At 39.9% G+C, this 14,993-nt stretch overlaps 2 protein-coding genes and 1 pseudogene across 5 annotated transcripts in view; 2 read left to right on the top strand and 1 right to left on the bottom strand.

The window, feature by feature from the left end:
- Positions 1-12,036, bottom strand: part of Clhc1 (clathrin heavy chain linker domain containing 1) — a 61,289-nt gene extending 49,253 nt beyond the window's left edge. For 3 of the 4 annotated variants that reach the window (XM_023716583.1, XM_004632429.2, XM_023716582.1), the window contains exon 1: positions 11,960-12,036. The gene's annotated coding sequence lies outside the window, so the exon portion shown is untranslated. Of the gene's footprint in view, positions 1-11,734; positions 11,790-11,959 lie in introns of those variants that run through there. The other variant, XM_023716581.1, reaches the window with a different exon arrangement.
- Positions 3,884-4,786, top strand: LOC101570659 (annotated as a pseudogene).
- A 449-nt stretch (positions 12,037-12,485) lies between the features above and the next one.
- Positions 12,486-14,720, top strand: Rps27a (ribosomal protein S27a). Its single transcript, XM_004632430.2, has 6 exons — positions 12,486-12,532; positions 12,634-12,698; positions 13,117-13,171; positions 13,421-13,506; positions 13,707-13,838; positions 14,541-14,720. Exons 2-6 carry the CDS (start codon positions 12,651-12,653, stop codon positions 14,688-14,690), a joined length of 471 nt encoding a protein of 156 aa, XP_004632487.1. The 5' UTR covers positions 12,486-12,532; positions 12,634-12,650; the 3' UTR covers positions 14,691-14,720.
- Positions 14,721-14,993: the final 273 nt, after the last annotated feature.

The raw sequence follows: 14,993 nt of genomic DNA on the forward strand, positions 1-14,993 counted from the left end.
AAAAAAAAAGTATCTTACTAATCATCATTTAATATTAACATATATCTCTTTTCAATTGTTATTAAAATTGTAATCAAATTCTTATTCTTTTTTGAATGTGGTACTAGATGTAAGCACTCCACTACTGAGGTACATTCCAGCCCAAGATCAAATTTTAAAGTCAGTCGTGAATTCGAAATTGTCACTTAATATTGGAAACATTTTTCCATGTGTTAAATGTTTTCAAAAACAACTTCTAAAGATTGCATGGTATTTCATGGTATGACATTTCACAATTGTGCACCAGACTCTGGCACATTTTCAGTAGCATAAGTGATGCTGTGATGAAGAAACTCCTAACTTGATTTTATGATACTTGGCAATATAAATGATAGCTGGCTATCTGAAATGACATATGTAACCTGCTGGTCATACATAGGAGGACACCAAAAAATTTATGAAGTTTAAGAGATTAAATGTAGGAAGAGAAAAAAAAATGGTACAATACCAATCATCAACAAGACATTTAGAAAATAAGCTGGTGAAGAGGAAAAAAAAAAAAGTAGATCCAAGAACTGAGAGGAAACTGAGAGATAAACTAGAAGCTCGTCGCTGGTAAAATAGCTCAGTGGATTAAAGCATCTTCAAGCAGGCGCAGGGGGGCGGATTTCCGTCCCTGGGCCTGCCATGCTGGCCCCGCCCCCACGGCACAGCAATTGAGACTGGGCCTGGGGCCACAGGCCTTAATGCCAGCTTCTGGGAGGCCGAACACAGGCAGATCACTATGAGTCCGATCTACATAGTGAGACCCTATAGACCCTGTACAAAAAAGAAAAAAAAAAAAAGCCAAATGTATGCTGTATATAAGAAACACATTTAATCCAAAAAGAAATTATAGATTAAAAATTCAAAGGATAAAAAACAATATTCCATGCAACAGAAGTCTGAAAGCAAGCAAAAGTAGCTATCCTACTTCCCGACAAAGTAGACTTCAAGCCAAAATGATCCGAAGAGGCAAAAAGTGGGTCAACTCATACTGATTAAGGAAATGATTCAACCAGAAGAGATAACAATTACAAACATACAGGCACTAAACAGCACCACATCCATTATAAAACAAATACCACTGAACTTAAAATACCAGATAAACATCAATGCAATTATAGTGGAGGAATTCAACACCCCACTATCAGAAATAGATCAAATTGGCAAAATATCAAAAAAAAGAATTATCAGAGTTGAACCACACCCTTGAGCAAATGAACTTAATAGATATCTACAGTGTTTCACCCAGCAACAGAATACAGCAGACGAACTTTCTCTCTCTCTTTTTTTTTTTTTTTTTTTTTTTGCGGTACCAGGGATTGAACTCAAGACCTCTACTGAGCTATCTCCCCCGCCCTGGAACTTCCTCCAAAAGAGATGACAGTCTAGCCCACAAACCATGCTTACATAAATGCAAAGCAATCAAAATTATCCCACACCAGAAATCACTGGCAAAAGAAACTACAGAAATTATGCAAACATGAAAATTAAACAATACACTTTTTTTGATAATCAATACATTGAACACTGTTATCTTCTCAGTGGTTATCCATAGTACAAGAAGCAGACAGGATATCCTGTCCAAACACTATTAGTACACCTCTTTCTTCTCATCGAATTAAGCAAAAGTAGCTGTATATTTATCCTATTTTGCATATATAAATAAAAAATGATCGTTCCTTTGTATCCCTTTTTTTTTTTGTCCTGTCAGAGGTGGATATTCTATTGGCATCTAAATACTACAGGTGTTTGAATTCAGGTAAACAATCTAACACTGTCTAGCAGTCTATAATATTAGTGGGTTATCCTCAGAAGTTATTGACTAACAATACACTTTGAATAATCAATGAATCAAAGAAGAAATTAGATAGTTCCTAAACTCTTAACAATAATGCCACTACAACATATCAGAACTTATGGAACATAATAAAAGCAGTCTTAACAGTGAAAGTTTATGTCTAGAAATACCCACATCACAAAATAGAGTGAAGCCAAGAGTGGTGATACACACCTATAATTCCAGCACAAGGAAGGCTGAGGCAGGGGCATCACTATGAATTTGAGACTAGCCTGGCCTACTAAGAGAGCTACAAAGTGAACCCAAGGCCGACCAAAACCACACAGTGAGATCCTGTCCCGAAAAGCAAAAAAAAAAAAAAGTGAGCCCCAAAAAATAATCTAACGACACAATTAAAGTTCCTAAAAAACAAGAACAATCCAAATTCAAAAACAGTACAAAGAAGATGAATATCAGGACAGAAATTAATGAACTTGAAATTAGATAATTAATAGAAATAATCAATGAATCAATGAGCTGATTCTTCAAAAGAATAAACAATACAGACACATTTAGCTAATCTTACCAAAAAAAAGTAAAGACCCAAATAAACGCAACTAGAAATGAAAGCAAATATCATATTGAACAATGCTGAGATCAAGATTAGTAATTCTTAGATACATATGAATACCAAAACTGAATAAAGTTTTTAAAACCCCAAATAATCCAATAACAGTCAATGAAACTGAATTTTAGGGAAGGGTCTACAGGGTGTTCAGGGTCTCACTACTAGATCAGACTCCTGTTTACAGCCTCCCAAGAACTGGGATTACAGGTGCGCACCACCATGCCCAGTCTCAATTGCCCGCTCAGCGTGCCCTGGGTGCGGGACTTACACGGCAGGCCCAGAATCGAACCCCTGGCCCCTAATCCACTGAGCTATTCAATCCACTGACCTACATAAAATATTTGGCTAGCATGATGAAACTGAAGCAGTAGTAAAAACCAATTAAGAAAAGCCCAAAACCCTATGGCTTTACCATTGACTTCTACAAGAACTTCAAAGAAGATCTAATTTCAATGGTTCTCAAACTCTTTAATGGGCTGGAGAAATATCTTAGTGGTCTAAGTGCCTGCCTGGCAAGCACAAGGAGCTGGGCTTGATCCCCAGTACCACATGTCGTGCAGGCACTGAGCTAACCATAAAACTGGGCATGGTGGCACACACCTGTAATCCGAGCACTGCAGAGGCTGAGACAGGAGGATCACTATGAGTCTGAACTGGGTAGCAAGACCTTGTAATAAATAAATAATAAATACTTTAAAAATATTAAAATAAAAAATAAAAACTCTTTAGTGATGTTGAAAAGTAAAGAGTACTCTCAAAGTCATTCTTGGGCACTAGCATTACTATGATTCCAAAATCAGACAAGGACCAAACTAAAAAAGAGACTAATAGGCTCTTTAATGAATACAGACTCAAAAATCTTCAATAAAATACTGAAAAACAGCAACAAATAATCAAACATATAAGGCCAGGGAGATAGCTCAGTGGAATAAGAGCTTGCCTGGAAAGGTCCTAAGTTCTATCCTTGGTACCACAAAAACAAAACAAAACAAAACAAAACAAAACAAAACAAAACAAAACAAAAACCATACAATATCCAACTTTGCTTCATCCCAGAAATGCAAGGATGGTTCAAAATATGCAAATTGACAGCCATAAAATATTACATAAACAGAAGCAAGGACAAAAACCACATGATCATTTTCATAGTTGCTGAAGAAAACATATGACAAAATCCAACATCCAGTCATGATTGTAAAATCCCATGATTTTAAAGGCTAACAGGTACAGAAAGATATTATCTTAATCTCAGAAAAGCCATTCATGACAAACCTACTGTCAACATCATATTACATGAAAAAAACCTGAAAAATTTCCTTCTAAAATTATGAACAAGACAACGATGTCCATATCACCACTCCTGTTGAAATATTAGCTAGAGCCTTCAGGAATCAGACAAGAAAAAGAAGTAAAAGTGGGCTGCCGCCGCCTCCTCCTCATTCATCCTCGTGCACCATAGGCAGCACAGGCTTCAAGATGTCCAACCAAGTGGTCTGCCAGGAAGCCAGTCACGCCGGGAGCTGGTACACAGCCTCAGGTTCGCAGCTGAATGCACAGCTAGAAGGTTGGCTTTCACAGGTACAATCTACAAAAAGACCTGCTAGAGCCATTATTGCACCCCATGCAGGGTACACATATTGTGGGTCTTGTGCTGCCCATGCTTACAAACAGGTGGATCCATCTATTATCCAAAGAATTTTCATCCTCAGGCCTTTGCATCATGTGCACTGTCTAGTGTGGATATATACAGGACACCTCTCTATGACCTGTGCATTGACCAAAAGATTTATGGAGAACTATGGAAAACAGGAATGTTTGAACGTATGTCTCTGCAAACAGATGAAGATGAACACCATATTGAAATGCATTTGTCTTACACAGCTAAAGCCATGGAAAGCCATGAGGATGAGTTTACTATTATTCCTGTACTGGTTGGAGCTCTGAGTGAGTCAAAAGAACAGGAATTCGGAAAACTAGATATTCAGTAAATATCTAGTGGATCCTAGTAATCTCTTTGTGGCTTCTTCTGATTTCTGCCATTGGGGTCAAAGGTTCTGTTACAGTTACTATGATGAATCCCAGGGGGAGATTTATAGATCCATTGAACATCTAGATAAAACGGGTATGAGAATTATAGAACAATTAGATCCTGTGTCCTTTAGCAATTACTTGAAGCAATACCATAATACTATATGTGAAGACATCCCATTAGGGTGTTATTAAATGCTACCACAGAGCTCCAGAAGAATGGAATGAATATGAGCTTTTCCTTTTTGAATTACGCCCAGTCAAGCTAGTGTAGAAACCGGCAAGACAGCTCAGTGAGTTATGCAGCTGGAGCACTCACGGTCCACTGAAGCTCTGAATCCTCCGGGATGCCCCCGGCACATACTCATACTCTGTCCAGGGTCCCAGCCTAGCCCTTACCAAGATACTGGTTCTGGTTTGGGGGGATTCTGAAAGCTCAAACTAATAGAACTTTCTTCTCTCCTTTTCTAGTAGGTATAGTCCTCCTTAATTTCAACTCATTAAAAAATGCTTTATAGTTTTGGATGGTGGAAGGAGGGTTGAGATCAAAAATATTTTGATTAAAAAACACAGTGTAAAGGCCCACTTGTGGCAGGCAGTTTTCTGAGAGTAACTTGTAAAGCATTTACCGTATACCAGATTCGCACTCTTTGCAGACTTGTGCACATATACTCTGCTTTCAGAATAGTTTTGCAAATTGTACATAAACAAAAAAAGGATGGAAGCTTTTTAATAAAGAAATTGCATTTATAAGTGATCTGTGTTAGAATATAATAAATCTCAAATTATAGACAATTACTACCCATGTTGTACAACAGATACTTTCTATTTTAGTTGCTAATAAAGGGCTACACAACTCAAAAAAAAAAAAAAAAGAAGAAGAAGTAAAAGTGGGGACCAGGAAGATGGCTCTGTAGAACAAGTGCTTCCCTGGCAAATGCAAAGCCCTGAGTGCAAACCCCAGTTCTACCAAAAACAAAAAAAAGAAGAAGAAGTAAAAGTGATATAGAGAGACACATAAGTATAGAGTCAAATTATTATTTTTTGTAGATGACATATCCTTTACACAGAAGATAAAAAAAACTTCCACAAAAAGATTCCAAGGATTAATAATTGTATTCAGTAACTACATTGAAGATAACAGTATGTAATATAACCATTGTTAATTTCTTATTATCTTGTTTTGAAATTCTGTATTTTTTATTGTTTTATGTCTTTGTTTTGGTGGAGACTTTGTTGTTGCTCTTTTCTGTTTAAAAAATAAATAAAAATCAGCATAAAAATCAAGTGTTTCTGTACACCAGTAATGAACTTGCTAAGAAATTAAGAAAACAGTATCATTTACAATAGCATGAAAAATTAAATACTTAGGAATTAATGTAACCAAGGAAGTGAAGGACCCGTAAAATGAAAACTACAGTACTCTGAAAATGAGACTGAAGAGGACATCAGAAAATAGCAACGTGTCTTCTGTTTCTGGACAGGGAAAACCAACATTGCCCAAATGGCTATAAACCAAAACTGACATACAGATTCAGTGCAATTCCAATCAAAATATCAACAGCAATCCGGGCCGGGGAGATAGCTCAGTAGAATAAGTGCCTGCCTGGGAAGCGCAAGGGCTTGAGTTCAATCTCCAGTTCCGCCAAACAATCCTATAATCCATCATCTGGGCAACATGAGAAAAGCAGGAGGCAGTACAATCTCAGCTGGCACTGGCACACAATACACCTAGAGATCGATGAAATGGAATAGAGGAGGCAGAAACAAGCCAAGGCATATTCGACTCTCTGATCTTTGACAAAGAACCCAAAAACATAAATTGGAAGAACGACAGCATCTTTAATAAATGCTGGGGAAACTGACTATCCACATGCAGAAGACTGAATCTAGATCTGTGTATCTTAACACGCAATAAACTAAAATCAAAATGGATCAAAGAAGGGCCAGCTAAATAGCTCAGCGGATTAAAGCACCTACAAGCAGGCACAGGGACCAGGGTTGATCCCCAGGCCTGCCCTGCTGGCCCCGCCCCTGGGGCAAACTGAGTAGGCAATTGAGACTGGGTGTGGTGGCCCAGGCCTGTAATCCCAGCTCTTGGGAAGCTGTAAACAGGCAGATCACTATGAGTCCAATCTAGTAGTGAGACCCTGAATACCCTGTAGACCCTTCCCTAAAATTAAAATAAAAAATAAAAAAAGATTCCATCTTACTCCAAAAAGAATGACCATCTTCCCAAGTAATAACATGCTGGTGAGGCTTTGGGAAACAGAAATCACTCTACATTGTTGGTAGGAATGTAAACTAGGACAACCACTATAGAAATCACTATGGGATTTCCTCAGAAAAATAATAGAGGGGCTGGTGAGATGGCTCAGTGGTCTAAAGCACCTACTTAGAACAAGTTTAGCAAAGCACAGGTACCGCAGTTCAATCCCCCAGCACCACATGCCAGCCAGCCCTGACCCCCGGTGGGCTGAGCTGGCCACACACACACACACACACACACACATAAATAAATTAAAAAAATTAAAAAAAAAAGAAAAATAATAGAAATTCCATTTGACCCACCTCTTTCCCTTCTAGGTATCCTCCCAAAAGAGTTAAAGACATCATATTACAATGATACAGACACATCCATGCTAGTAGCAGTACAACCAACAATAACCAAATCTTGGCCTATATGTTCATCAATACATGACTAGATAAAAAAAATGTGGTATTTATACAGGATGGAGTACTACTCTTCCATAAAGCTAAACTTGAGTCTCTTACAGGAAAATAGATGCACCTAAGATCATGATGAAATCAGACATTTAAGTTTAAATATTGCATGGCTGCTCTTCTATAAGCTCAAAATATCTTTTAAAAGTGCAAAAGAAGAGATAATAGGTAATAAGGAGACAGATCATTGTCAAAACTGAAGGGCACTAAGAGATGGAGCAGGGAAAAGGAGAGTGATATAAAAAAGAATGAAGGTATGTTATACACATGTAGCAACTCCTCACAAGGAATGTATTTGTTGTGTATTGCAAAAATGTACTAATAAAGATAAAAACTTTTTTTAAAAAGACTAAGTGCATTTTGTTTAAGCCAGGGGCTCGCTATACATCCCAGACTGGCCTCAAACTTGCTGTCTCCGCCCCCTAAGTGCTGGGATTACAGGTATGTGCCATCAGGCCTGGCTTCACTAAATTTATCTTTCTGCTGATACACTGTGTAAGAAATAGGCAATTTACAAATGAACATAAAGTTATTCTATTTACCAAATAAATAAGACAAAATCCTGGCTCCTTGAAGCTCACAACATAGCAAGAAAAGGAGACTACAAATAATACAATTTTGCATAGTACAAGGTAAGATTCAAATGAGGAAGGAATGGGTGTGATCAATGGAGAGCAGGTAGTCATATCTGAGTACTAGTGGCTCTCCTCGACCCCTACGATAAAACCCAAGCTCCTGCTGCATCTAGTAATGCTCTCTACTCGTTTTTCATGTCCTTGTCCATCATGCCACAGCCCTCAGCTCCACACCTCTTTGTGCCTGCTTTTACCTAGGGTCTTATATAATTCACCCTCACAGCACATTACACTTACCTCTGTCCCTCTGCACCGCCCACCCTACCCCAAATACACGCTAGCACTCTCTTTCACTTGGCTTTTACTCATTCTTCAGTCTCTGCTCTCACAGTTTCAGGAAGGTTGCCCTGGATTCCCTTATACTTGGTGAAACGTCATTGCCATGTTCTCTCCTACAGTGTCACACACTTCCCCTACCATGGTACTATCACTCAATCATACTGTATTATGGACTCCTTGTTTACATTCTCTGTATCTCACATGAGACTCTAAGTTTGTAAACATCAGGAACTAAACTGTTTTTATTTCCCATTATCCCACCCCCACCCATATGCATTCCAATAATTTCTAGCACTAGGTCTCAAATATTTGCCATATTACTAAACAATAATCTTATTTGATCAGAAGAAATTGTGATTTATGGCCCTTCCAAGCCAGAACATAAAGCAGTTGTTCCTTAGCATCTTATACCAAATAACTTTGACATTTACTCATTCATTCCTATTAGACACTTGGGGATACACTAAAAACAAGCCACTTGGGATCCCAGTCAAACCTACTAAATCTAATATATGAGCTGTTGCTACAGGGCACAGAAGAAACAACAGCAGTCGCACCAAAGCCCAGAGGGGCATCTCACTAACCTGCAAGAGGAGGTGGAAATGTTAGAGGAAACAACTAGCGCAGTGATGGCAAATGTATGGCACCTCTGCTGCAGTGGGTTGTGTGTACCACTGAAATTCTAGAAGGGTCACCATAATTGACCTGGTAAAATATTTAGGATAATTCTTAAATTGTTACATTTACTTATTCAATAAATATTTTGAGGGCTGGGTGCCACTATTCTAGACAATAGAGAAATAGCATTGAATAAACCCTCATAAAGGTTACATTCAAGTAGAGATGGACAACACATAAGTGAAAAACGTGAGACAGATGGGGGAAGTTTAATGGAAAACAATAGACAAGGTAAGAGGGAGAGAGTGAGGAAATTAGGAGCATGTTATTTTATACAGGCAAGAAAGACAAAAGCACTCACTGGCAAGGCAACTATTTCACAAACCTGAAAAAGGCAGATTATGTAGATTTCTGGAAGAAGCTGTTGAAGCAAAGAGAACAGCAAGTCCAAAGGCCACAGATGGGACAGTGTGTGAGAGCACAGCAAGGCCTGTACGGCTAGAAGAGAATCAGAGGGGAAGCAAAGTCAGAGAGGCAGCTGTCACATCATATAGGAAATACTTCCAGCCTATTGGGCATCTTTGCGTAGTCTAGAAAAAGGCAGGATGAGCAATGAGCTGGACTGGGGCCTCCATTTGTCCCAGTGCATGCATGAGATGGGACACAGAAGAGTGACAGCTGCATTCCATTTTAAAGAATCATCCAACTGCTCTGTAGAAAACAGATTAGATGTAACAAAGGTCAAAGCTGGAAGTATGGTTAGGAAGTGATAATCTATGCAAAAGATGGTGGCTTGAAACAAGGTATTAACAGTGGTAGGGAGAAGTGTTCTTGCACATATTACAAAAGTAAAGTCAAAATTTGCCTAGGAATTAGATAGATGTAGGGTATGAAACAACAATAAGGGTGTCCATAATGTTTCTGGCCTTCTCAAGTCAAAAAATTAAAATTTCTATTATGGAGATGGGAAGAGCAATTTATCCTCAGATGTTGACTAGACAGCTGGATACGCGAATAAGAAGTTCAATATAGCTCTTTTCTGGCTAGAACTATGGAGGGTGTAGAAGAGAAGAAAAAGGGGGTTCCTGATGTGCCAGAAACCCGTAAAAAAAAAAAAAGCGAAGACATTTCGCAGAACTGAAGATAAAGCGCCTGAGAAAGAAGTTTGCCCAGAAGATGTTTTGCAAGGCGAGGAGGAAGCTCATCTATGAAAAAGCCAGGCATTATCATAAGGAGTACAGACAGATGTACAGAACTGAGATCCGATTGGCTAGGATGGCGAGAAAAGCTGGCAACTTCTATGTCCCTGCAGAGCCCAAACTAGCATTTGTCATCTGGATCCGGGGGATCAATGGTGTCAGCCCCAAGGTCCACAAGACGTTGCCACTTCTTTGCCTTCGCCAAATCTTCCAATGGTATCTTTGTTAAGCTCAGCAAGGCTTCAATTAACATGCTGAGAATTGTGCAGCCATACATTGCATGGGGGTACCCAAAGCTGAAGTCAGTGAACAAACTAATATACAAGTGTGGCTATGGCAAAATCAATAAGAAGTGAATTGCCTTGACAGATAATTCATTGATTGCTTGATCTCTTGGCAAATATGGAATCATCTGCATGGAGGATCTGGTTCGTGAGATCTACACTGTTGGAAAATGCTTCAAAGAGGCAAATAACTTCCTGTGGCCATTCAAGTTATCATCTCCTCGAGGTGGAATGAAGAAAAAGGCCACCCATTTTGTGGAACGTGGAGATGCTAGAAATAGGGAAGAGCAGATCAAAGACTTATAAGAAGTATGAACTAAGGTATCTACCATGGTGTTTTTATGATCTGGTCAGTTAATAAAGTATCTGCTTCCAAATTGAAAATAAAGTTCAATATAAGTGGTCTGAAAAGTAAGTTTGAGTCATCTGCATATAAATGGTATTTAAATGTTACTACAGCATAACAACCTAGAAAATATGACTAAGCAAAGATCATAGAACTGAGCACTCTTGAGTTTAGAGTTCTGGTGATTCAAGAGAGTAAGCAATAGGAGACTAAAAATAGCTTCTAGAGTGGTAGAAGTAAATGAAGTGCCCTGAAGAAAATGTCTCAAAGGTGGAGGTATTGATCAACTGTGTAAAAGACCGTTTACATCAAATAAGATGAAATGACCACTGAATTTTGCAACACGGAAGACATTAATGACCATTACAAGACCTATTCCACTCCAACAGTAGGAACAAAAACCTGAAAGTGAGTTCAATCAACAGGAGTAAGTTCGAGACAATGGGCATTAACACTTTTAAATTTTGTTTTAAAGGTGGAGACTAATTGGCAAACGACAGCACAAAAAAAGGCACAAGAAAAGGACTGGGTTATTCAGAAATGCTAAAGCATGCAAGAGTAAGGCAAGAAACAGTATACTTAATGTTTTAAAATGTAAAATGAGTGAGTTATCAGTTTAGCAGATCAAGTTGTAAGGACGGCAGAAGGTGACTGTCATACGAAGGAATTTGCATTGTATGCTAAACCTAAAGTATTTGAAAGTGAGTATTCATTTTCTTGGGAATGAATATTATTGAAGGCAACAGAGAAGGTGGATTAGAAAAAGGGGAAGACTGGAAAACAGCAAAGCAAACAGATGCTGGATCCCTCTACGACAAAATTAAGGAACAATGAATTTGTATATGGAGATAAAAAGAAGGCATTTAAGAGGGTACAGGAGGAAGTTTGTGGATTGAAGAAAGGTGAGGGCAAGGGTATAAGTTGCTATACATACTCCAAAACTATCCTTTTAGATTCATCAACATTTCCATGTCCAAATTTGTAAATTCTACAACTAAGTAACCACTGAACAGGTTTCTTTCCCTTATGACTCCATTTAAACCCTAGGAAAGTCCTGAAAATGTCTTTATATTGAACTGTTTCACACTATAAGGAGTGACATACCCGACCCAAACTTTCCTCACACTACAAAACTTGGGAATTCGAAGCGAGGCGGGGGCTACAGCAAGGAAAGAAAAGGTTGAAGGCCCACTTTTAATATTTTGTTATCTTTCAGCTTTCCTGGAGTAGGCCACAGAGGCACTGCTTTCTCTTAGAAGCCCAGAACGCATCTAGCTGATCGATAATCCTCCGCCTCCCGAGGCTCTGTAAACGGATGAACGACACTTCCACGTCCCACACCATTTTCCTGCCTCTTAAACTCTTTCTTTTAATAACTTCCACCCTGGCTGAAACCGTGACCTCTGCACCGTCTCACCTGGATCCCTTTCTCCTAACAGAACTCCGGCGCTTGGAGACAGTAACTGTGGAATCTAGGGGTGGCGAATGGCATCTTGGGATAAGTAGTCCTCTTGCGAAGACAACACGGGAAAACTACAACTCCCAAAATGCACTTCCATTTCCTTCTTTTTTGCCCATTCTCACTCCACTTATAAGACCCTTTTAGCCTCGTCGGCTGTTTGAAAAATCTTTTTTTTAATGTGTTTGGTACAGGGTCTCACTACGCAGCTCGGACTCGTAGTGATCCGCCTGTTATCAGCCTACCAGCGCTGGGATTCCAGGCGTGCGCCGCCACCCCCGTCCTCTAAAAAACTCTTTTTAAAACATTTTGAAATTGTTAAAGTATTATTTTGAAAGTACTCTAAAGGCCAAAGTGAGAAATTAGCCTAGACTTTAAAAAAAAAAAGCTCACAACCTAATCTGGCAATGGGTTAGACAGCCTCCATGACGGCAGCCAGGCATCTGCTGTGGCCACCTAAGGGGTGGGACCTTCGGTTGGGATAGTCTGTGGGCCCGCGAGGCGCCCTTCCTTTCGGATCCGCCATCTGTGGTGAGTGTCTTCTCCGCGGCTAGTGTGCGGCCTGTGTCTTGTGCATCGCCTTCTCCCCTACCCATCCTTCTAACCCACCATTTTAAAAAAATCTAATTAAGGTGGAGCCGCCGCCAAGATGCAGATTTTCGTGAAAACCCTTACGGGGAAGACCATCACGCTCGAGGTATGGCTCAGGCGTGTGAGGAAGCCCAGACCCGACTAAAGTCCTGAGGTGGATTTCGGGACCAGCGCTGCTTTTCAAGCTTTAGAACACGTTTCCGAGTTTGAGTTCTGAGGCCAAGCCTTGTGTTGAGGGTGTTTTGCTGGTGAAGAGCTAAGGGCTGAATTTGGGTATCTGGAAGCTGCCCCCTTCCGCGTAGTTCAGCCCGAGAAACGCCAGGGACCTGCGAGCTGGCGCCTCCGGCCGGGCGCCGCGAGCACGTGGGCCGCGGGCCGGAGGGGGCCGGGCGGGGGATCAGGTTGCCCCTCAGTGTGAATTCTTCTGGGTGGGCTTCAGTTAGGTTCTGTTGTACGTGTTGCATTAAATGAGTGTTCTAGTTCCATCCTGTTTAACAAACACACTTCGGTTTTAAATCTTACAGGTTGAACCCTCGGACACTATAGAAAATGTAAAGGCCAAGATCCAGGATAAGGAAGGCAAGTAGTACTTTGTGGTTGAGTTGGGCGTGTTGGACTAGGCCTGTAGTCCCAGAAGTGAGGCTGAGGGAGGAGGATTGCAGCGAGATGAGGCCAGCCTGCATAGATTGTTTCCAAACAAAAAGTGTTTGCTCTTCAGGAAAATGGTTATAGAAACACACTTGTTTACCTGAAGGTGCTGGGCGTATTTGCATATTTAATGAAGGGCTCCAGGATATAACAGTGACTTAATTTTTTTTTTTTCATCAGGAATTCCTCCTGATCAGCAAAGGCTGATCTTTGCTGGTAAGCAGCTGGAAGATGGACGTACCTTGTCTGATTACAACATTCAAAAGGTTTGTTTGAGGGGAAAGCATTCTCGTAAAAATTCTTGAGAAATTTTCTAATCTGCATACAAAAAACGGGGAAAATAGCATTAGATTGGCAAATTCCTAGATGATCACTAAACTTTTGAGAAGCATTATTTTTCACAGAAACTAGAAGACGCATGATACTGCTCTATTAAGCACCATAAATTTGTTTCCATCTTGAATAGGAGTCTACTCTTCATCTTGTGTTGAGACTCCGTGGTGGTGCTAAGAAAAGGAAGAAGAAGTCTTATACCACTCCCAAGAAGAATAAGCATAAGAGAAAGAAGGTTAAGTTGGCTGTCCTAAAATACTATAAGGTGAGCCTGTTTTACATGGTTTATATGGAAACAGTAATTTTTCACTGTTTTCTTAGGGAAAATACAGCACTTGAAAATCCACCATTATCTACTCTTTTTCCCGTTTAGGGATTCAGTTTCCTGTTAGCTCCAAAGTAGGATTCTGAGTTTGCATCAAGATCAGTATTCTTTGGGCTTCGTCTACCAGTTGGCAAAGTTTTGGGGTTTTTTGGTCTTGTTTTTTTTTGACGGAACCAGGGATTGAACTCAGGCCCTTTTACTTGCCAGGGAAGCACTTATGCCACTCAGCCATCTCCCCAGCCCAAAGTTTTGTTTTAAAACTCATCTGTTACAGTTTTTGGTGAAGCTGACCTTGGTGGTGCATGCCTGTAATCCCAGCACTCAGAAGGCTGAGTGAGGCAGGAGGATCATTGCGAGTTCCAGGCCAGCCTGGGCTACAAAGTGAGCTCAAGGCCAGCTTGAAGGACATAGCAAGATCCTGTCTCAAAAAGACAAGTTACTGATGGGCCAGCCAGATAGCTCACTGGATTAAAGTGCCTGCAAGCAGGGGCCCGGGGTTTAATCCAGGGCCTGCCAAGCTGGCCTCACACACACACACACACACACACAAAACCCACTAGCAGTGTTTAAAAGATATTTAAGTTATTTAAGTTATACTTAAGAATTTGTGTATGTTATCTGACACAGATGTATACTTTTCAGGTGGATGAAAATGGCAAAATTAGTCGTCTTCGTCGAGAGTGCCCCTCAGATGAATGTGGTGCAGGAGTTTTTATGGCCAGCCACTTTGACAGACATTATTGTGGCAAGTGTTGTCTGACTTACTGCTTCAACAAACCAGAAGACAAGTAATTATGAGTTAATAAAAAACTTCAGCTAACATTTAGCAGTTGAATTTTATTGCCTAAGTTAATGTTTTAAGCATCAAAAACTGATGGGTCATTTTTACACTACCCACCATGTGCTTCTGCCATCATAAATTTTGCTTCTGGGTATAGTGTGTTGTGTTCACAGATTATAGATATTGAAGAGTGTTTCATTTCATGGGAAGAGCTTGATCTTTTCATAATAGTGAAATCGGTTTCTTGATCTCAGTGCTACATAATACAGGTTAGGTAGTTCCTTTGTGGGTTCTATCCTAGTGATCAAAAAAAT

This window comes from Octodon degus, unplaced genomic scaffold, assembly GCF_000260255.1.
Source record: "Octodon degus isolate 3935 unplaced genomic scaffold, OctDeg1.0 scaffold00048, whole genome shotgun sequence".
NCBI classification, from domain to species: Eukaryota; Metazoa; Chordata; class Mammalia; order Rodentia; family Octodontidae; genus Octodon; species Octodon degus.